The 22,462-nt window shown below is 52.0% G+C and overlaps 1 protein-coding gene across 3 annotated transcripts in view; it reads left to right on the top strand.

Annotated features, from left to right (window-relative positions):
- The window catches only part of IQSEC2 (IQ motif and Sec7 domain 2), a 41,929-nt gene extending 23,108 nt beyond the window's left edge, over positions 1 to 18,821 (top strand). Inside the window, exons 4-15 of one of the 3 annotated variants that reach the window (XM_029241033.1) lie at positions 601 to 1,002; positions 3,433 to 4,328; positions 5,689 to 5,850; positions 6,305 to 6,427; positions 7,417 to 7,583; positions 9,874 to 10,013; positions 10,792 to 10,917; positions 12,777 to 12,876; positions 13,431 to 13,592; positions 15,198 to 15,371; positions 15,859 to 15,908; positions 16,513 to 18,811. In XM_029241033.1, coding sequence (XP_029096866.1) covers positions 601 to 1,002; positions 3,433 to 4,328; positions 5,689 to 5,850; positions 6,305 to 6,427; positions 7,417 to 7,583; positions 9,874 to 10,013; positions 10,792 to 10,917; positions 12,777 to 12,876; positions 13,431 to 13,592; positions 15,198 to 15,371; positions 15,859 to 15,908; positions 16,513 to 17,478 — 3,468 coding nt within the window. In that variant the 3' untranslated portion in view covers positions 17,479 to 18,811. Of the gene's footprint in view, positions 1 to 600; positions 1,003 to 3,432; positions 4,329 to 5,688; positions 5,851 to 6,304; positions 6,428 to 7,416; positions 7,584 to 9,873; positions 10,014 to 10,791; positions 10,918 to 12,776; positions 12,877 to 13,430; positions 13,593 to 15,197; positions 15,372 to 15,858; positions 15,909 to 16,512 lie in introns of all 3 variants that reach the window. The other 2 variants (XM_029241030.1, XM_029241031.1) reach the window with 2 other exon arrangements.
- Positions 18,822 to 22,462: the final 3,641 nt, after the last annotated feature.

Here is a 22,462-nt window from a genome sequence, read left to right as displayed (position 1 = left end):
TCTTTCCTTCCTTCCTTCCTCCTTTCCTTTTTTCCTTCCTTTCTTCCCTCCCTCTCTTCCTCTCTCTTTCTCCTTCTTGCTTTCAATTTATGTCTTCCTTTCTTTCCTTTTTTGGCTTCTCTGTGTTTTTTCTTTTCTTATTTTAAAATACTGAACATCTACTTCTTGTAAATAAAAAAAGAGGGGCTTCCCTGGTGGCGCAGTGGTTGAGAGTCCGCCTGCTGATGCAGGGGACATGAGTTCGTGCCCCGGTCCGGGAAGAGCCCACATGCCGCCGAGCGGCTGGGCCCGTGAGCCATGGCCGCTGAGGCTGCGCGTCCAGAGCCTGTGCTCCGCAACGGGAGAGGCCACAACGGTGAGAGGCCCGCGTACCGCAAAAAAAAAGGCCGAAAAAAAAAAAAGAAAAACCACAGTTCAGTCCCGTGTGACATGTGCTATCTGAGATTAAAGTGAGAACACGACACTGAGAGCCCAGCCTGGCGCATCCAGGCAGCTGTAAGCAGTTAGCTGTGACTCGGGCGGTGGTGTGGTTGAGGCCCAGGGAGATGAGGAGGCTGTAGTGAGTTTCTGACCTTGTTCCCCTCCACCCTCCCCTGCCAGGTGGAAATGCTGGAGAGGAAGTATGGGGGCTCCTTCCTGAGCCGCAGGGCTGCCAGGACCATCCAGACGGCCTTCCGTCAGTACCGCATGAACAAGAACTTTGAGCGGCTCCGCAGCTCAGCTTCAGAGAGCCGCATGTCCCGCCGCATCATCCTTTCCAACATGCGGATGCAGTTCTCCTTTGAGGAATATGAGAAGGCACAGAACCCCGCGTACTTCGAGGGCAAGCCTGCCTCGCTGGACGAGGGTGCCATGGCTGGTGCCCGGAGCCACCGGCTTGAACGGGGGCTCCCATATGGAGGCTCCTGTGGAGGGGGCATCGATGGTGGGGGAAGCTCCGTCACCACATCTGGAGAGTTTTCTAATGACATCACAGAGCTTGAGGACTCCTTCTCCAAACAGGTCAGCATCCCTGAAAAGAGCCTTTCCTCCCCATCCCTGTGCTCTGGCTACTCCTACGCCTTTTTACCTGTACTTCAAACCGAAAGAAGTTGCCCAATAAGCTTTTGATAACAACGAATAGCTACCATCTGCGTAGGGACTGTGAGAATAATGAGAAAGGATTGGCAAGAGAAAAATTATATCGTTTAAACAAGGAAGTTAAAAATCTGGGTGTCTAGAACACATAAGAAAATTAAAGTTCTCACTCTTTGGAACGTGAGCCACTATCAGATAAAGGCCTAACAGGTGATGAGCTCCTACTCTGTACCAGGTGCTGTATATGCCTCAAAATGACCTTCCAGACCGGTGTTGTTATCTTGGTTTTACAGGGGAGGAGACTGAGGCTCTGTGGCCCTGAGAGGTGAAGTGACTTCCAAACTGGATTGGAACTCAGCTCTGACTGGTTCCAAAGGTTTCCCTTATACCATACGACCATGGACCAGGCTCTGTGCTGGGCGCCATGTGGGAGACAGATGAACCGGCCAGGGTTCTTTTTCTCAAGGATCTCCCCAAGCCAGTAGGAAATAGCAGACACATGTGCACAGGACTGTCTCCTGAAAGAATGTGCTCAGAGCCATGAGAAGGGATCACATGGGAACCCAGAGGAGGGAGAGGAAACTTTCTTCTGGGAGGACCAGGCAGGCTTCTTTGAGGAAACAGCACTGGACCTGGGCCTTAGCAGACAGTTAAGAGTTAGCAAGTTAGAGATGGTCGGGAGGGTGTTGCTTGCATAGGCATTGCATCAGCAAAAGCAGGAAAGGGTGGGAATGTAACCGGCAACGATAGTGGTAGGAGATCACTCTAGGCTTGTGGTGTGTCAGCATAGCTGATCAGCTGCAAATCCCAGTTTTGCTATTCCCGAGCTATGTGACCTTGGGCAAACTGTTTAACCCCACTGAAACATGATCAATAAAATGGAGATTAGACCTTCTTTTTAGAGCTGTTTGGAAGGTTCAGTTCAGCTAGGTAGTATATCTGAAAGCACGTAGTACATGGTAGCTGCTAAGTACATGTTAGTTTCCTTCCTAAAACCAAAGAGGTATTTGGCAGAAATTGTTGAATGACTGAATAAAAGACAGTTTATAAGAGAAGAAATTATTCTGCTCTAACCTCTGTGATCTGGCCCTGCCATAAACCTGGGCATGCTTCCCTGGAGGTGTGTTGGGGCCGGGGGCGGGGGGGCAGGGGCGGGTAGAGGGAAGGAAAGAAGTATTAAAGGGAAGATCTAAATCAGTCATTTATTCATTCATACAGCACATTTAATTGAACATCTCTTCTGTGTCAAGCAATGTGTGTCGAGCTGAGCTAAAAAGAGAGAAACCTGGCCTGGACCCATCCCTCAAGGGGGTAATGGAGCATTGGGCTCACAATCCGGCCTGGGCCCAACTCCCAGTGCTATTCAAGTCTGATGGGGAAGTGTATTCATTATCTATTGCTGCATAACAAATGACCCCAAAATTTAGCAGCTTAAAACTGAATGTAAAGACGTAGCTTAAACAACAAATAGTTTTTGAGGGCCAGGAATCTCAGAGTGGCTTGACTGGTTGTTCTGGTTCAGGGTCTCTCATGAAGCTGTGATCAAGCTGTAGGGCAGGACTGTAGTCTCTGAAGACTTGACTGGGGCTGATGGGTCTGCTTCCAAGCTCACTTTCTTGGCTGTTGGCAGGAGGATTCAGGGCCTTACCACGTGGGCCTCTCTATAGGACTGCTCACGGTGTGGCTTTCCCCAGAGTGAGGGGTCTAAGAGAGGGAGCACAAGTGAGCGAGAGTGCTCAGGATGGAAGCTGCAGTCTTTCATAACCTAATCTCAGAAGTGACATCCCATCACTGCTGCCGGATGCTGTCAGTCCCATAGACCAACCCTGGGATACTATGGTACACGAGGGTGTGAATACCAGGAGGCAGGGATCATTAGGGGCCAGTTTGGAGGCTGAAAACCATAGGCAGAGTTACCAGCCATGGTCCAGATTCTCGAGGCTAAATATTATGGATTTCCTAAGAGAGAACCAGACAGAGGGCTCTGGGAGCCCAGAGGCAGCTGGGATTTTGGTTTACCCTAAGGGAAGGCAGAGGCAGGAATGTGGCTTGGATCAGGGAGGAGGTGGCATTTGGCTTGGGTCTACATGGACATGAAGGAGGTAATGGGATATCTGAGAAGGGAACTTGTGGGCATTAGTTCCAGCTCCTGTGAGCTCACAGTGGCTCCCTGGGAGTTATTTTATATGCTGCAGAGAATCTGTGGAGGTCGGGGAGGGGAAGCCCTTTTTTTGGCTGCCCCACCAGGAAGATTCCCCCCTTTTTCTTTCCCTCCCTCCCTCATTCCCACCCTTCCACCATCCCACCATCCTTCATCTTTCCTCCCTTTCCCTCCTCCCCTTTTCTCCCATACAGGTAAAGTCTCTGGCTGAATCCATTGACGAGGCCTTGAACTGCCACCCATCGGGGCCCATGTCTGAGGAGCCAGGGTCAGCCCAGCTGGAGAAGCGAGAGTCAAAGGAACAGCAAGAGGACAGCTCGGCCACATCCTTCAGTGACCTTCCCCTCTACTTGGATGACCCAGTTCCCCCGCCATCCCCTGAGCGACTGCCCAGCACAGAGCCCCCACCCCAGGGCCGGCCTGAGTTCTGGGCACCCGCCCCTCTCCCACCAGTTCCTCCACCAGTGCCACCAGGGACCCGGGAAGATGGTAGCCGTGAGGAAGGCGCTCGCAGGGGTCCTGGGTGCTTGGAATGCCGGGATTTCCGGCTGCGAGCTGCCCACCTTCCCCTGCTTACTATTGAGCCTCCTAGTGACAGCTCCGTGGACCTGAGTGACCGCTCAGATCGCGGCTCTGTCCACCGTCAGCTCGTGTATGAGGCTGATGGCTGCAGCCCCCATGGGACCCTGAAGCACAAGGGGCCACCAGGCAGGGCCCCGATCCCACACCGCCACTACCCAGCCCCGGAGGGCCCAGCCCCAGCCCCGCCAGGGCCCCTGCCACCAGCCCCCAACAGTGGCACTGGGCCCAGTGGTGTGGCTGGGGGTCGGAGGTTGGGGAAGTGCGAGGCAGCAGGCGAGAACTCTGATGGTGGAGATAATGAGAGCCTTGAGAGCTCCAGCAATTCCAACGAGACCATCAACTGCAGCTCTGGCTCCTCTTCGCGGGACAGCCTGAGGGAGCCTCCAGCCACCGGCCTGTGCAAGCAGACTTACCAGCGGGAGACCAGGCACAGCTGGGACTCGCCAGCCTTCAACAATGACGTGGTGCAGAGGCGGCACTACCGAATCGGCCTCAACCTCTTCAATAAGTACGTGCTCCCGTTCCCACTCCCTCACACCTTCCTACCCTGCTGCGGACACTTTGACCCCTGGAGGCAGTGATCCTGCTGCCACTATCCTCTCATTTTGTGGATGGTGTTTCTCTTCAGCTGTTCAGGGAAAAGAATTGGCAATAGGGTGACAATAGTAGAAAGCTGCCCCCACCCCCGTGAGAGGCAGTTCTGGTCCTAGTTCTGCTTCTGACTGGCTGTGTCATCTTGGGTGAGATGCTTCCCTCTCTGGGCCCTAGTTCTCTGTCTATAGGATGGATTCTGAACTTTGGGTCGCCCACCTTCCATTTTTGGTAGGGAAGCGATGTGGTGTATAAAGAACCCTGTTCTCAGAAACGGGAGACTTGGGCCAGACTCACTGGGTAGCCCTGGGCAAGGTGTGTCCCTTCCTTGGGCTTCAGTGTTTCTATCTATTAACTAGCAGGGTGTGGATATTTGAGGTGTTGGGGGCAGGGTGCTGTGTTGGACTAGTCAGTGACCAGGACCGAGCTCTTTCTAGGTACCTGGTCTTGTGCCAGGTGCTTGGCAATGGAATGGGAGTGTGACGTTTGATTAGAAAATAATTAGAAAACAAATGCTTAACATCTTCATAGCCTATGAGACACGGCCTTCTACATTTAGTTCTCAGGCTAACTCAGGAAGGTTGGCAGTCGTGTCCCTATTTTATAGAGAAGGAACTGAGGCTTGGAGAAGTAAAGGGAATTGTCCCAAGTCATGCGTAGTAAGTGATGGATCTGAGACTCCTGTGGCACCAAAGTCTTCCAAATTCTAGCCTCGTAGGACCCTAAGGCTCTGGGGTTCTGAATATGGGATAGCTCAGACCCAGATATGGCCTAGTGGAAAATGGGGAGCAGCTTGTCTATAGAAACACTCCCAGAGGCTGGGTGATACCTGTCTGAGTGGGATGTGGGATGAGGACAAAGTAACCTTTTCACTTCTCTCCTACTCTGAGGGTCTGTGACTCAGGGAGAAGGACTTAGCCTGGAACTCAGGCTTTCTCCCAGGGCTCCTCAGTGCCTGTGAGGAATATCAAAGGTCCTGGCACACAGCAGGCTCTCATTAGATCTTAATTTTCTTTCAATTGTAGTGTGGCTCCAGTGCAGGAGGAAGTTGAGTTGAGGATACCTTGGAATTTTGAAGCACTGTGAAATGGGAAACTGTCTTCTTCTCCTTGGTCCTCAGTTTTCTCACCTGTACCATGAAGGGAGTGGACCAAGTTATATATTCGATTTCCTTAGTTCTCTGAGGACACGGTTGGGCCCAAAATTAGTTCAAGAAATGGGACGGGGGCAGAGTTCCAGGAGGACAGTCATCTCATCTACCTCCCCTCTTTCTGCAGGAAGCCAGAGAAGGGTATCCAGTATCTGATCGAGCGGGGCTTCCTGTCAGACACGCCGGTGGGAGTGGCTCACTTCATCCTGGAACGGAAAGGCCTGAGCCGACAGATGATAGGGGAATTCCTAGGGAACCGGCAGAAGCAGTTCAACAGAGATGTGTTGGAGTGAGGACCCCAGGCTGGGGCAGACTGGGCCAGGGGTTCCTGGAAAAGGAGGGCAGGAGGGAGATAAACTTTGCAAAACAGGATGAATAGACCTTCCTGCTCCCATACCTCTCTGCCGCAAAGAGATCTGATCTCTCTTGGAACTAGTCCTAAAGTCTTCTGGGTGGCCCCAGGCAAGGCATGCTTGTCCTTTGGCCTGCTTTGAGCCTCAGTTTTCCCATCCCTGATATGAGTGGGTTGACGGAACAGACCATTAGTAACCATGTGTCTGGCCTGGACTTTTTGGGATGGATTCCATTTCAGACGTTCTATCCTCATAAGTACTTGCTTAGGCCACAGGTCCAGATTTTGGAAGTCTGTCAGTGGGGGTGTTGGTTCATTGGAGCAGGTCAGGGTGGGTCAGAGGTTTTCTGCAGGGAAATTGAGAGTTCACACACCCTTCTCTGCTCCTCAGCTGTGTGGTGGATGAGATGGATTTCTCCTCCATGGATTTGGATGATGCACTCCGGAAGTTCCAATCCCATATCCGGGTTCAGGGTGAGGCCCAGAAAGTGGAACGACTCATCGAAGCCTTCAGGTGTGCCCACTTCCCACTCCTGAAGCTGCCCTTCCCTACTTTGGGGGGCAGTGTAGGATGTGTCTACAAATCACCTCTCTGAGCATTATACTTTCTTAACCAGAAAATGGAAGTTATAAATCCTATCTTGCAAGGCAGTTGTGAGGATCAGAGGTAATGTGCCTAAAGTATCCAGCTCAGCATCTGGGACAAGGGCATCCAACAAGTGACAACAGCATCAGCAACAACAGCTTATATTCACTGAGCTGATACTGTGCTCGCCAGATATTGGGTACTGAGCTGGACACTTTACATGATTATTTCAGTGAATACTCACAACAACCTGGTGAGGTAGGTGCTTCTCTTATTATTCCCATTTTGCAAATGAGAAATAGGAAGTTTAGAGAAGGTAAGTAACAAGCCCAGAGTCATGTGGTGAATAAGCAGTGGAACCAGTATTTGAACTCGTGTGTCTGACTCCATGACCCATGCCCTTAACTATTATCTTCCTCTGTGAATGCTTCGGGGATCAGGCATCAGACCTGGCTATAAACCCTGGCTCCACCACTTTGAGGTATTTAGAGGAGAAACAGAAGAGTTACTGAGAGCTTGTTTCCCAACATGGGAGAAGGATTTGCTTTGTAGTCAGAAAGATCTGCATTTTCATCCTGGTTTCACCATTTATCAGCTCTGTTGCCTTGGGCAAGTTACCTTACCTCTTTGGACCTCAGTCACTTCATCTGTAAAATGGGGCTGCTACTAGCTACCTTGCAGGACTGTGATAGGATTACATGAGATAATGTACATAAATCCCCTGGCAAAACTCCATGAAAGGTAGCGGTTGTGATTTTTACATGCTAGTCTTGAGGAAACTCTGAAGAAAGACGAGAGACCCAAAGGGTTTGGGAGTATGTCTTGGAGGAAGGAGTTGGTGGTGCCAGATGGGAGGATAGTGGGTAGGTGGAGGTTACTGGTGCCTGACCCTGGCCCTGACCCCTCCTGTCCTGCAGCCAGCGGTACTGTGTGTGTAACCCAGCTCTTGTGCGCCAGTTCCGGAATCCAGACACCATTTTCATCCTTGCTTTTGCCATCATCCTCCTCAATACCGACATGTACAGTCCCAGCGTCAAGGCTGAACGCAAGATGAAACTAGATGACTTCATCAAGAACCTGAGAGGTGACCCCAGACCTCCCCATCAGCTTTCCCTATCTTTTACCTGGGAAGGGAAAGTGGGCTGGGTGGCAGGGGTGGGGAAGGAAGAGGGAGATCACATCTCCTCCCTGGAAATTAACCTGAATTTCTGCCAAGGCTGGATGTGCCCACAGCATTTACTTGTTAATTCACTCAAATAGTCATTTGTCCATCCATTCGTTCCCACACGGAATACTGACTGATTAGGAGGTCCTGAACAGGAGGCACAAGCCCTGGCTCTTACGGAACTTACACTGATTCACTCACATGTCTGTTTACTCATCACTCCCTCTTTCCCTCCCTTGTTTATTTATGCCCATGAAGACTCGTTTATTTTAGGTACCCTTTCCTCCACTTATGCATTCATTTATTCACTCCACCAACCAGCCAGGCAGTTGACACTGGGTGCCTCATGTGTCCCAGTCCCTGTGGTGGGCGCTAAGGACTGGGGAGGGGCATCTGCCACAGTCCCTGCCCTAAGAGGGCTCCCGGTTTGTGGGAGAGATACCCAGCACAAGACAGGAAGTGAACTGTGATGTCAGGCCAAAAGTACAGTCAGAGCTCAGGGGAGAGAGAGCCTACCTCCAACATGCTTCCTGGAGGAAGCAGTATTTTCATTTTCAGGTGGTTCTTGAAGGCACAGATAATGTGATGGAACAGTGGTAGAGGAGGCTTACCTAGCAGTAAGAATAACAAAGGCACAGAGGTAGGAAAACGTTAAGTTGTTTGGAGAACAATCAAGAGGGGGTGGACAATCCAGTTGGTAAGGTCAGTTGGAAGCAGTATCCAGCAGCCTTGAGTGCCAGATGAAAGGTGTCACCTTGACCTTTTTTCTCAGTTTATTGTATCGATGTCAAGCCCTGCCTCTCACCAAAGAGCAGCCTACTAAAAATGGCACAGATGTTAGGATTATTTAGACAGAAATGAAAGAGGGAAGTATAATTGAGGAAAAACAAACAGACAAGACAAATTTGCTGACTGTCGCGGTTTGCACAGTTGGGCTCTGAGCTCTCTGGCAGCTGAGGTAAAAAGGCAGTGTGATGAAGGCTGTTCCTTTAGCACCTGGTGTCCAAGGAGGAGGTGTGGCATTTCCAAAGGAGAAAACATTTTCTTTAGCGGAAGGTTTAGAGAGAAGAGTGAGTGGGTTTCGCTCAGCAGACAATCAGAAGGATGGTAGACTTGAGAGGAATGAATTAGACAGATCAGAGGCCATCTGGAGCTGTCTCCCAGAATCTTGCCATTAGTCGTTCGTTCGTTCCTTCATTCATTTCATCCATTCTCCCTTCCCCCCTCGCTGTCTCTCTCTCTAGCTCTCTCTCTTTCTCTCTTTCTCTTTGTGTGTGTGTGTGTGTGTATGTATATGTGTGTATATGTATGTGTGTATACATATATACATATACATATTTTATATATGTATGTATATGTGTATATATTTCCCCCTCCAATTATTAAATAAATAAGCAAACAAACAAATGAAATAAATACCTGCTCATTCTGGAAATTTTAGAAATATAGAAAGTTATTAAAAATTTTAACCATCCAAAATTCTGCCCCCTAGAGGCAACCATGGTTGATATTTTGGTGTATTCTAGTCTTTTTTTCCTGTGCATATGTAACTTTTTCTACAGTTAAGATCAGGCTGTACATGCAATTTATTATCTTGCTCTTTTCACTTAACTTGCTACAGGAATTTTCTCATGCTTTTTTGATAAACATCAAATTTTTAATAGCTGTAAATTATTTTATGAAACAGGTATACTCAACTTTACTTAAGTATTCTGCTGTTAGAACTTAGGTTGTTTCAAATTTTTCCCATAAGTTGTACTTATACATATATCTTTGCCCATATTTCTGAGTAATTCCTTAGAGTAGGTTCCTAGAAGAGGAATCACTGAATACTTAGGCTTGCCAAATTACCTTCCAAAATAGTTAACGTCAGTATATCTGCCTGCTTCCCTGAACTCTTACTAACACTGGATATTATCATTTAACATTATTTTTGCTAGTTAGAAAGGCCAAAAAAAGTGTCTGATTGTTTTAGTCACACTGTACTCTGAGTTGTTTAGATAAAATCCCCACCTTGGGGAAGAAAGCAACTGACTATCTTGAAGGGCGCCTTTCTTGGCCCGATCCTGACCAAGGGACCGAGGGTGCCCACTCCCTCCAGTCCTGGCCATTGTTATGGCCCACGCTTGGGTGTGGGGTGTTGTGGAGAATCCCTGCCACCCACTCCCCACACGTATACTATATATTCCTGTGTATTCCCTCCACCCAGGGGTTGACAACGGTGAAGACATCCCCCGAGACCTCCTGGTGGGTATTTACCAGCGCATCCAGGGGCGTGAGCTGCGGACCAATGACGACCACGTGTCCCAGGTGCAGGCCGTGGAGCGCATGATTGTGGGCAAGAAACCGGTAAGCGCCTTGGGAGACTGCAGAAGGGACAGGGTTTGGGAGGTGAGTCCATGCCCCTTTCTGAGCCCCAGGCTCCCCTCAACTGCCTAATGGAGTGGGTGGTGATGCATTCCTCAGGGGTGGTGGGGCAGGTTGAGTGAGATGCTCTATGGGAATGCATCTGGCACATGGCAAGGCACATCATGGGTGCTGTATAAACATTAGCATCCTTCACACCTCTGGTTTTGCCTGTCCATCCCGAGTGAGCAGCCAAGATAATAATTAGCTGATGACCAAAGCCAAGAACACACTCTAGTCTTTTAGTCAACAAACATCTACAGGTGCCTTTCCACTGAGCCCAGCATTTCGATTGGCACTGGGGACACAGATATGAATAAGATGTGATCTCTGTCCTTGGAAGCACTCCCAGACCGGGTGGGGAGGTGTCAGACAAAGACACAATACCTTCACCTTATAGTTAGGTTAATTTAGGGGAGTACACGGGAGGGAGAGGTCATTTTCAGCCCAGGGAGATCAGGAATGGCTTCTTGGAAAAGAGAACCCTAGAACTGGGGTTTGGAGGAGGGGTGGAATGTGGCCATAGGGAGCTGGGCAAGAAAGGCATTCCAGACACAGGGAGCTGCCGGGACAAAGATAAGCCGAGGCTTAGTTGCTTAGACTCGTGTGTCAGAGTGACAGTGATATGTACCAGAGGTGAACTTCCTCTTGCAGTTAATGTTAAGATGCCTGAAGCTGGTGGGCTGGCCTTGCGGACACCTATTTCTTCATGCCTATCTAGGTCCTGTCTCTTCCTCACCGTCGACTGGTGTGCTGCTGCCAGCTCTATGAGGTGCCAGATCCAAACCGCCCACAGAGGCTAGGGTTGCATCAGCGAGAGGTCTTCCTCTTCAACGATCTCCTTGTGGTATGAGCACTGAGGGGAGAAGGAGGGAAGGTGGTGAGCTTGGACCCCGGGTCTGGTGTGAACCATATTAACATTGGTGGGTGGAGGCTTGGCAGGTAAGGAGCTCTGCCATGTGATGTGAGTGCCTCAGCCCCTCCTTTACTTCACCATTTGGAGGATCCATTTGGAGGTAGTGGCAGCCACACGGGGGCAGAAAATGTGAGGACCAGGGCAGATGACAGGCTTACAATCTGGGAAGTGGTAGAAAAAGTCCCTGCCCACCTCAATAGCCCAGTGAGTTGGCTGGAGGAAGTGAACCTGTGACCCTGGGGTCAGTCTGAAACCTTCCGGTGGTCGGGCGGCTTGAAGTGATTCTTAAAACCGAGCTCATCACCAGTGTAGACGTGTGTCTTTTAGAACTAGGACTCTTAGGACTCTGCAGGTGGGAAGGGAAGTTCAGGGTCTCCTGTCCAACCTCTTACCCCATGCAGGAGCCAGCTTCCTGCATGGCCCTCTGTTTGCATGAGTGCAGGCACAGAAGGCTGCCTTCCTCCAAGGCAGCCAGTTTCCCATTCAGACAGCTCTGACTGCTAGAATCTGTCTCCCAGTGGGTTTCCTTCAATAATCTTCACTCAACCCTTGGGATCACAGAGAACAAGTGTTCTCCCTCTGCTCTGAGACAGCTCCTCAGGGGTTTGAGGACAGTGACCTGTCCTCCCTTGGTCTTCTGTCCTTTAGAGCAGGTCTCCCAACCTCGGCACTATTGACATTTGGGGCAGATGTGGGCTACTTTGTTGTGAGAGCTGTCCTGTGCATTGCAGCATGTTTAACGGCATCCCTGGTCTCTACCTACTAGGTAGCAGTAGTACTCCTCAACTAACAATGTCTCCAGACATTGATAAATGTCCTCTGAAAGGCAAAGTCACCTCTAGTTGAGAATTGCTGCTTTAGATGAAGCTCCTCCAGTGCCCTCTCTGAGCCATTATTTCCTCCTCTATGAAGTAGAGCTAATCCCTATCTCAGGGTTGTCATGGGGATGAAATAAGAGGTTAGATGTGGACTAGCCTAACCCAGAGGAGGGCCTGGCCCACGCAGGTATTGAGTAAATGTTTCACCATCCATCACGTGCTGAAACCTGTGGGTGCCCAGCCCCATGCTAGGCACTGGGTTCCCAGAGATGAGGGAGACTCGGTCCTCGTTCTCGGGAAGCTCACAGTCTGAAGGGCTAAAAAGATGCTTCGCATAACTGTGCACTGTAACCATCCCGAAATCAAATCATGTGCTTTTAAACACCATTTGCAGGTGGTCTGAGGTGTTTACAACTTATATTAGCTCAGTCCAGAGTGCCCAAGTACTTGACAAAGACCTTGGGTTGTTGAGAAGAAGACTTGTTAGCTCTATACATTGCTTTATTGAAGATTGCTAATGTGCCCCGGGTCTGGTCCAGGTGGGCAAGATACATGAAAACCAGACTCCTCTTGGCGCTCCCAGTCCAGCAATCACACACTCAGAGTACTCTCCTAAAGCCTAGCAGTGAAAGGCACTGAACCAGCACTCTGGAAGCTCAGAAAGTGGCGGGAAATCTATGTGAGGTGTTAGAACAGGCTTCCTGGAGGGAGCAGCATTCAGTTAGTTCCTGTAAAAATCGAAAGTGCCTGTTGTGCATCATCATTACATCAGGAACTTGCATTTTTCTCCCGTCTTTCCTGTTCTGCTCCACAAGCTTCAGTTTGCCCCAGCTTGTGGGTATGTGTGTTTGTGTGTATATGTCTGTTAGTGGCAGTGGGGTAGAGGGGAGGGCAGCTGCAAGCAATAGGTGCCATGTGGAAATTCCCCACCCCAAACCCTGCCTCTTGTCTTTTTCCCCACCCCTGCCGAAGGTCACCAAAATTTTCCAGAAGAAGAAGATCTTGGTGACGTACAGCTTCCGTCAGTCCTTTCCCCTCGTGGAAATGCACATGCAGCTCTTCCAGAATTCATGTGAGTCCCTTCTTGGATCCCAGCATCCCAAGAGTCTTTGCCGTGGCCCTCATGCTCATCCTTTTTCCACACCAACCTCCAGTTTTTGGACTCCTTTACAACTGGGCTAAGGTCTCCAAAGCACCTACTTGGTCCCAGGATGTAAGACAGGCCAGGGTGGAGTATGACTTGTGCCCTGGGGAGCTCATGGTCTGGCAGAGAACTGCAGCATGTATGTTTTTTGGTGGGCCAGAGGCATGGCGATCATGGTATGCATTGAAGGACTAAACCAGAGGAGCTTTGATGGGTGGCCTTCTGGGCAGCAGAAGCAATGTGAGTAGAGGTAGAGGCATGAGAAAAGGGGTTCTAGAGAGCAGCCAGAGTTCAGTCTGCCTTTACAACCCAGGGCCATGATTACCAGGAGTTTGGGGGCTTTGGAGCAAAGGGGGGCTGCTGCTGATGCTCATGCAGAGAAGAGGCTGGGTCAGAGTTGGACATTAGAAAAAAATTATTTCACATATGAGCCACCTTGCTTCAGTCCTGACAGAGGTGCCTGACCTCCCCTCTCCCCACAGATTACCAGTTTGGGATCAAGTTGCTGTCTGCAGTACCTGGCGGGGAGCGCAAAGTCCTCATCATCTTCAATGCCCCCAGCCTCCAGGACCGGCTGCGCTTCACATCCGACCTGCGAGAATCCATCGCTGAGGTGCAGGAGATGGAGAAATACCGCGTGGAGTGTGAGTAGCCCAGCCACGTCTCCTTCCCCGTCTCCTGATACAGTGCCTTGCAAACACTAAGAATCCTGTCCTCTGAGAAGCTCAGAGTTGAGGGTTAGCTTGTCCAACCTTCCTACCCTCATTCCAGGAACACTTCAGCCTCTGCTTGAATAGCTTCAGTGACAAGGGGCTCATTAACCTCTCAGCCTCAGATTATTACTCCAAGCCCTAATTATGAGCCAACTCTTCCTTCTATTGAAAGGCAGCAGGGAAAAGAATCAGGGTATTGGAGGTAGGACTCTAGGTTCAGATGCCAGGTATGCTACTTATTATCTGGGTAAACTGGGGCAAGGTGCCTGACTCTCTGAGCCCCAATTTCTTCATACATGAAATTGGGGTGGTGAAATCTCCTTCGCAGAGTTGTGGAGATTCAATGAGATAAGGTGGAATATGTGTCCTACATGTTCGTAGGACATGAGTGTTGAACATCCTAGGTGTCCGACAAATGTTAGCCCCCATCCCAGCCTCTCCTTTCCTCTCCCCACATTCTAGTTCCCGAGCTGAGTCCTGGTGACCCATTCCCCCAGCCTCCAGGGGCCATATCAAGTCATTTTGATCATACATGATGAAAAATAGTGATTACATCTCATTCCTCCCAATGCCCTCTAAGTTTTCTCTTCTCCAGGCTAAGCAGTCACAGTTAAGTAACATGGTGTTAAGGAGAAAGAGGCAGGCAGAGAAAGACAGAGACAGAGACAGAGGCGGCGGACAGCTCCTCGGTGAGGCCTTCACAGTCCCAGGGTCTGCTGTGCTCCTCAGCAAGGCGGGGTCACTCATTCAGCTCACCAGATCCTTGAGACCCTGGGGCATTCAGAGAGAGGGTGAGCATGCCAGGCTGAGGGGAGGGTGATAGGCAGAAGTCTCCGTGACCTCCGCAAGGAGGCAGGAGTGTAAGGCTGAGAGTATGGGCTCTGTACTCAGGCAGACCTGCTTCCAGAATGTCGCCTCCCCCACTTCCAGCTGTATGACCCTGGGCAATCTCTGTGACTTCTTGGATCCTCAGTTTCTTCCTCTGAAAACTGGCTACTAATACTTACCTCTGAACTGGTGTAAGGATTGAGAGAGATCGAGTACGCATAGCACCCAGCATACTGCTGGCACATGATAGATGATTTGATTCCCTTTGGTTTCCTGCTCCTGTCCTTCCAGGAGCCCTCTGCTCTGGAACAAGGTATCTGAGAATGGAGAGGGCTCTGGAGTGAGTGCCCTTCACCATAGGCTCGAAGGGCCTTCCTGCCCCTGCTGGGAACAAAGCAGCCAATGTAAAGCTCAGTTTTGAAAGGTAGGGGTGGTCTGGGAGACCAGGCAGGGAAGGGGAGAGGAGCCGGAGCAGCAGACACTGAGAGGGACAAGGGGAGACTGAGCCAGAGGAGATGGCACGAGACGGGCTGGGCGCCGCAGTGCTTAGGAGATGTAGCTGAGGTTTGGCTGTCCAGGGGGTGAAGCAGGAGGCCTGAGGACAGAGCAGGTGAGGAGGGGGAAGGCCCACGGAGGGCTGGGGTCAGTCAGGTGGCCTCTCGCTCCTGTCCCTGACCTTCACTCCCTGTCTCCCCACCTGCCACCCAGCGGAGCTGGAGAAGCAGAAAGGTATGATGCGGCCTAACGCCTCACAGCCCGGAGGGGCCAAGGACTCGGTGAACGGCACGCTGGCCCGAAGCAGCCTGGAGGACACGTATGGGGCAGGCGATGGGCTCAAACGGGGAGCGCTCAGCAGTTCCCTGCGAGACCTCTCTGATGCAGGCAAGTCTCCCGGGGCCCCTGCCCAGGCTGGGGAGCCGTGGGACCGGGTGTCCTCTTCGTCTCCTATCACTGACTGCCAGCCTTCCTTGCACCCGCCACACGTGCACACACCCTGCCTTCATCCAGAGCCCTGGGTGCCGCGCCGCAGGGGGCCTGGGAGCTGGGTCAGAACAGGCGGAGCCCAGGGTTTGGGCCAGGGAGCGCGAATGGGGCCACGGTCTTAGCCCCGCTCTCTCGCCGCTCCACCTCTCCTCTCTTTCCTCTTCTGTCTGTCCAGCACCACCTCTCCTCCTCCTCCATCTTTTCCTCCTCTCGCTCCTCCTCCTCCACCTCTCCTCCTCCCCACCTCCCCCTCTTCAGCAGGGGAAAGGGAATAGGGGTGTCTGTCCCCGGGAGGGGCCCAGACCTGGTGCCCAGCTCTGGAGCCCAGCAGGGTGGGGAGGGGGGGTTGCTGCTCTGACGCTGGGCTCCTTGCTTGTGGGTGCAGGGAAGCGGGGGCGGCGTAACAGCGTGGGATCGCTGGACAGCACCATCGAAGTAAGTGCCAGCTCCTGCCCCACTTGTCCTCTGCATGAGCCCTGCCCCGCCGCCCGCGGAGCCCCAGAAGAGGAGGGGACCTGTTGCTTCCCCCTCTTCCCTGCCGGGAACCCTGCGGCTACCTCTCCCAGCCAACCACTCTCTCAATCTGTCCTCAACTCTGTCTGTCCTCACTCTGCCTGTCTCTCAGTCTATCTTCCACTCTCCCAAGCCCCCTCTCAACCCCAGGGCCGACTCCAAGTAGTGATGCCCTTGGAGTTGGGCCCAGAGAAGCTCTTACCTCCAAGTCCTGCTCTTTGACCCTGAGCAAGTCACTCTGTCTCTCTGGGCCTAACATGCTCCCTGTCTGCAAAATGGGGATGAGGAGGAGGTACTCCTAACTCTTCCTCTCCCAGCTGAGGCTCAGATGAGATAGTGGATGTGACAGCAGAGCTCTGCAAGCTGGGGGCGCTCCATGTACAAGTACAGGACTGTGACTTGGTTTTCATTATGCCGTGGGGGGGTCCTGTCTCCCCAGCTCCAGCCCTCAGGGACCGGGTGGAGTTTAGGGTTGGGGGTTTAGGACATCTAGACCGGCCTGACTTCCACCCCTCCCCCCTTCCAGGGGTCTGTTATTAGCAGTCCACGCCCTCACCAGAGGATGCCACCTCCGCCCCCACCCCCGCCGCCAGAGGAGTACAAGAGCCAGAGGCCCGTCTCCAACTCCTCATCCTTCCTGGGCTCCCTATTTGGAAGCAAGCGGGGCAAGGGGCCCTTCCAGATGCCACCACCGCCAACAGGCCAGGCCTCTGCCTCCTCTTCATCTGCTTCTTCCACCCACCACCACCACCACCACCACCACCACGGTCACAGCCACGGCGGCCTGGGGGTGCTGCCTGATGGGCAGTCCAAGCTCCAGGCCCTGCATGCCCAGTATTGCCAAGGACCGGGCCCGGCCCCGCCCCCCTACCTCCCACCCCAGCAGCCCCCCCTCCCCCCCCCTCCTCAGCAGCCCCCGCCCCTGCCGCAGCTGGGCTCCATTCCACCGCCTCCTGCCTCAGCTCCTCCCGTGGGGCCGCATCGCCACTTCCATGCCCATGGCCCAGTCCCAGGCCCCCAGCACTATACCTTGGGCCGGCCAGGCAGAGCTCCCAGACGGGGGGCCGGAGGACACCCTCAGTTTGCTCCACATGGCCGCCACCCCCTGCACCAGCCCACCTCCCCCTTGCCCCTGTACAGTCCTGCCCCCCAGCACCCTCCAGCCCACAAACAGGGCCCCAAGCACTTCATCTTCAGCCACCACCCACAGATGATGCCAGCAGCAGGGGCTGCTGGGGGCCCTGGATCCCGGCCACCAGGGGGTTCCTACTCCCACCCCCACCACCCCCAGTCACCATTGTCACCGCACTCACCCATCCCACCCCACCCCTCCTACCCACCCTTGCCCCCACCCTCACCCCACACCCCACACTCGCCCCTGCCGCCCACCTCCCCCCACGGCCCACTGCACGCCTCTGGGCCCCCTGGCACGGCCAACCCACCCACTGCAAACCCCAAGGCCAAGCCAAGCCGGATCAGCACCGTGGTCTGATGAAGGGAGAGTGTGAGCTGGGGACTAGGGAGGTCTGGGGAATCTGCAGGAGAGGGGCCTCACACCCTCTCTGCTTCCTCAGTTTTTCCAAAACATGTATACACATAGACATGTCCTCCTCCCCACTGCCTCCCTGCCTTGGGACCCCTCCTCTAACCCCCAACAGTCTCCATGGGATTTCCTTCCAGATTCGAGACTCCTTGCCACTTGAAGCCTATACGCAAGGCTCTCAAGCTCTGGGGAGTGGTGAGGACCTTTCAGAGATCCTCGTCCTCTTTCCTCTCTTCACCCTCCCCCCTCCCTTTCCCTGGAGGTCTAGTTGGGTGGCCTCAGACCTCCGGGCCAGTGTGAGCTCCCTGTCAGCTCTGGCTGGTAGGGAAGGGCAGGTGTCGGGAACAATGAGGGTGAAGGCTTCCCCAGGGCACCTCTGGCCGCGTAGGGCCAGGAGGGAGCTCTGTAGAGTTGTGGCCAAACCTCAGCTGGCTCGGCCCTCTCTCTGACCTCAGGGCCTGGCCACGCACCTCCATGTGTCTCTCCACCTGCTGGAGGACATGGAGTGTCAGTGCACGCGGTGGGTGGGCCCCCACTTATGCTGGTCCCCAGGTGGGGCAGTGCGTCCTCTTTGGAGCCAATCTCTGCCCTCTCTCCAGTGGGCCCCAGCCCAGACCTCTTCAGCTTCAGGACCTTGCCTCTCCTTGCAACGTTCTTATCCTGATCAAAGTCCAGACAGGTTTGGGGCGGGGGGGCTCAGGTCTGGGATGAGAAGGGCGCTGCCCTCCCTCACCCATATTGCATGCCCCCCATTCCCTCACACCTACCCCACCTACAGCTGAAGACAATGCACTTTATAGATATTGCCCACACACACCTTGCTGGGGCGGGGCACCCAGCATCAGCCCTGGGGAGAGGGGCTCCCAGAGGGCCACCGTGAGCCTGAGATGTCCTTCCTGAGGCAGAGATTGGAGCCATCAAAGTGGGGGCTGGGAGCCAGGATGCCTGAGTCCTTCTGTCCGTCAAACTCTCCGCTGCCTCTCCAGCCCTTTTACAGCCCTGTTTATTTATTATAAATATATTTTTTACAAGCCCCAGCTCCTCTTCTTGCCCCGCATATCCAGCTCCTTTCTCAGCTCCTGCCTCCCTCTCCCCTCTCCACCATGGGCTGCAGTACAGACAGACAGATAGACCCTGGCTGTATGAAGGGCCAGGGACCCCAGGGCTTGGGGGTGGGGAAGGGCAGCAGCGGGAGGGGCTGTATGGAGAGGAGCTGGGGTTTAGGCATTGTCTTTTTTCCTCCTTGTATATAAGAATGTATATTTGATGCCTCATAAAAGACCTTGTGCTCACCTCCCGCCTCTGCCTCCTACTTGTGCCCCCTCCCCCACAGTGGAGACCCGGGAGAGAGGCCTTAGCCCAGGGAGGTGAGGCGCTGATGGTAGAAGCTCAGGCAACTGGGTGGGTGAGATGCTTTGGTTGGGTGGGAGGTGGGGGTGAGGGAGGTTTTCCTGTCTCATTTCATTAACCATCTGCATGACAGAGCAGAGCGGCAAGGGTCTGGGCTTTGGAGTTGATCCAGTTCAGATCCTGGGGCTTCCCCTTCCTAGCGCCCTCGGGAAACTGAGTCTCTGTTTCCTCAGTTGAAAACTTGGGGTGATAAGCCATTGCCACGTGGGATTGTGATGAAGGCATGAGGTAACGAATGTCCAGCAGCCAGCATGGAGTAGGTGCTCAGCAAGTTAGTTCCCTTCTCTTGCTTTCACAGGTTGGATACTTCCTCTACTCTTGTGGCATCTATTCTCACCCTTCCTGTGACTGGCCAGGCTTTGCCCTGGAGCCCTGTCTCCTTCCCCACAGCTGGGCCACATTTGTGTCCTTAAGGGTTTGGGGGGCGGGGCGGATGGTGACCTGGGCCAGGAAGTGAGGGCTAGATACATCCATTTTAAGAGCTCTGTGTACGTACTTGGGATGTTAGATAACAAATAGTTGAGCTCTATTTAGTTTACAGAGGAAGGGTGAAGCCCAGAGAATGGAAGCGTCTTTCCCAAGGTCACACAGCAAGTCAGAATGGGGCGTTCCTGACTTCTAGTCCAGGCCCTTTTCCAGTGCCCAAAACTGCCTCCCTATAAAATGGACATGTTTCCAGCACCACTAATCATGTCCTGGGTCTCGGCAGAGCCTAGGAGGAATGGGGGACACTGGCTCTTGGTTAGGGTCAGCAGGGTCCCCAGAAGCAGCAGTCAGTAAATATTTGGAGGGCCTTCTTAGAGTGTGGAATGGCCTCTAAGAGGGAGCAGTTTGGATGGCCCCACTCTTAAGCAGCTGGGATCAATGTCTTTGTTTTCTTCCTCATACGCACATTTAAGCAAAAGCAGCAGTTGGGGCCATCTAAGCATCTGGTCCAGAATCAAGTCCAGTCAGCAGTTTTTTTGTTTCTTCCCTGGTGGACCAAGCTGGACTGCCTTTGGTTGTTCCCACTTCTCCCACCTTCAGCTTGATGCTTGTTTTGTCTTCCCAAAGCTCAGCTTTTAGTACTCAGTCAGACTTGACTGTTGCCTTTGGCAAGTCACCTTCTCAGAGCCTGGTCTTTCACCTGTAGCATACGGATAATAGTCTTACAGGGCAGTTGTTAATAGATGGATGTGAAATGCCTACCTCCTGCCAGACACACAGTCAGCTGTTCTCGGCCACCTACAGAAACAAGTACAAACTCCTTTGCCTTGACGTTGGAAGTCCTCCACCACGTGGCCCCGGCCAATCTCTGTAATCCTCTCATTTCTCGCCTACACTTTGGCCATCCACTCACCACTTCCTGAAAAGATCTGTGTGTAATTTCCAAACTCAGTATTTTACCTGTGCCTTCCCCGCTGCCAGATGTACTCCCCTAACATCCCTGATGAAGGTTTTCTCACTCTTATGAGCTGGCCTTAAAGGACCCATCCCTCACAAAGTGCCCTTGATCACATTCTCTGAGATCCCTCACATGATTATCTATCTTCCCCACTAGGCCATAGCTGGCACAGATATGACACTGGTCTGAATCACCTCTGTCCAGAGTATTGCCCAGCACAGTGCTTGGCACAGCACAGATGACACTAAAATGTTTGTTGATTTGAATGAATGAATAGTTCTTTCTAAGCTAAATCTTAAAGTATCTTGGCATTGGTTGATTTATTGATTGATGCAAGCTTACAGGCCCCTCTGGAACCCCCCTCATGCTTCTCTCAGCTCTCTCCTACCTTCTCCTCCTCCTCCCTTCCTCACTGCAGTCCCAGCACTGGGCCATCCCTGCTCGACCCTCCCCCTCTCCCTGGAGGCTCACCATCCAGACTGTGGAGGGGTGTTGGGCTCCTCACCTCCCCATTTCCCTGAGGACCTGAAGACAAGGAGTTCACTGGCTGTCCTCAAACGTTCTACTGCCAATCTCTTTGGCAATGTGGATGAGGAGGGATGACACACAACAAAGGACAAAGGTCCTAGAATCTCACGGAGTTCTTATCTCTATCTAGACCAGTGCTGTCCTGTTATAAGTCTTTCTGTGAGTATGGAAATGTCCTATACCTGTGCTGTCCAGTATGGTAACCCCTAGCCACATGTGGCTATTGAGCACTTGAAATGTGGCTGGTTGCAACTGAACTGAGGAACTGAATTTTTAAATTTAAATTTAAATAGCCACATGTGGGTACTGGCTACCATATTGGACAATGCAGGACAAGACTTTCAGAAGTAGACAGCCTGGGGGGATGATGTCAATACAATATAGTAATAAGTGCAGTCCCAGAAGGAAGCACAGCATGTGTGGGAGCACAAAGAAAGGGAAAACCCAGCTTGGGGCAGGGGTCAGGTAAGCGTTTCTGGAACCGCTCCTTTAGCTGAGTCTTGAAGGGTGAGTAGGAATTAGCCCAGTAAAGGAGGGCATTTGTCAGAGGAAGCAGCATGTGCAAAAGCCTGGAGGTGTGCGAGTATGTAATGTTAGCAGAATAATGAGAAAGGAATGCGAGAGGGCAGCCCAGGTGGTGGGCATGGCACATCCCAAAGCAGAGGTGAGCAGCCCCCATATCCTCATTCCTCTGTTGCCAACAGGTTTTCTCACCCAGGCCTCGCGCCTCCGGGGTCTCCGTAGAAGCTGAAGAAAGACCAGGTGACACATTGGGCTACGTAGTGTCTCTGTTGTAAAGCTATTATTTTTCCCTCTGTAATTAATGAGTATCTTGAGGGGAGATGCACTGGCATTATGTAACTGTCTTGTTACTCCTCAAACTTTCACTCACTAGTTTTAGCATTTGCTGATGATTCTTGGGGTTGCCAAATGGTGACTGTCCAATGCCATCATTCTTTTGACATGGATTAGTTGGCTCTCCAGTGTAAAGGAGAGCTTTCCCTTCTCCTATGTTTATGTATTTATATTCTCATGGACCATGCTTGTCTATCATTTTCAGTGAGTTATAACACATTAATGTCATTCTTTATTTTGATGTTCAAAATGTCCCAGATTTGGCCAGCAAGAGGCCCTCCAAGCTGGCTCCTGTGTCCTTTTGGCAGGTCTCCATCTTTCCTTGAGCACTTCCTTGTTTTCTGGCACCACAAGATGCTCCAGGCTCATCTTGTACTTTCCCTGCCCCAGCCCTGGAGTCAACCATTTTTTCCAAGGAGACCTGGACATGCCTGGTTGACAATGGCATCTAGGAACCAAGATTTGGGCACTAAGTGTTATAGCTACGTTTTCAGGGTTTGCTTTTTTATTTGGAAAAAGTTTGAGCATCTATTGATGATTTTCTAACTCCATCATTCTTTGAAGGAAGAGCTTTCCCTTTTCCCTCATTTTATTTATTTCTATCAGTGTGGAGTCACGGATTCTTATTTTAATGAGTTATAATCCACTACTATCATAATTCATTTGGAATTATCATTATTTTGAATATATCATTTTATTGTCATGCATATGTATTAAGCACATAATATGCATCTATATTTCTCTTTCTCCCTCTCT

This window comes from Monodon monoceros, unplaced genomic scaffold (genome assembly GCF_005190385.1).
Source record: "Monodon monoceros isolate NGI ecotype Baffin Bay Population unplaced genomic scaffold, NGI_Narwhal_1 Super_Scaffold_22, whole genome shotgun sequence".
In the NCBI taxonomy this organism is placed as follows: domain Eukaryota; kingdom Metazoa; phylum Chordata; class Mammalia; order Artiodactyla; family Monodontidae; genus Monodon; species Monodon monoceros.
Note: the sequence above shows the minus strand (reverse complement) of the source record. Positions and strands in the feature narration are given on the sequence as shown.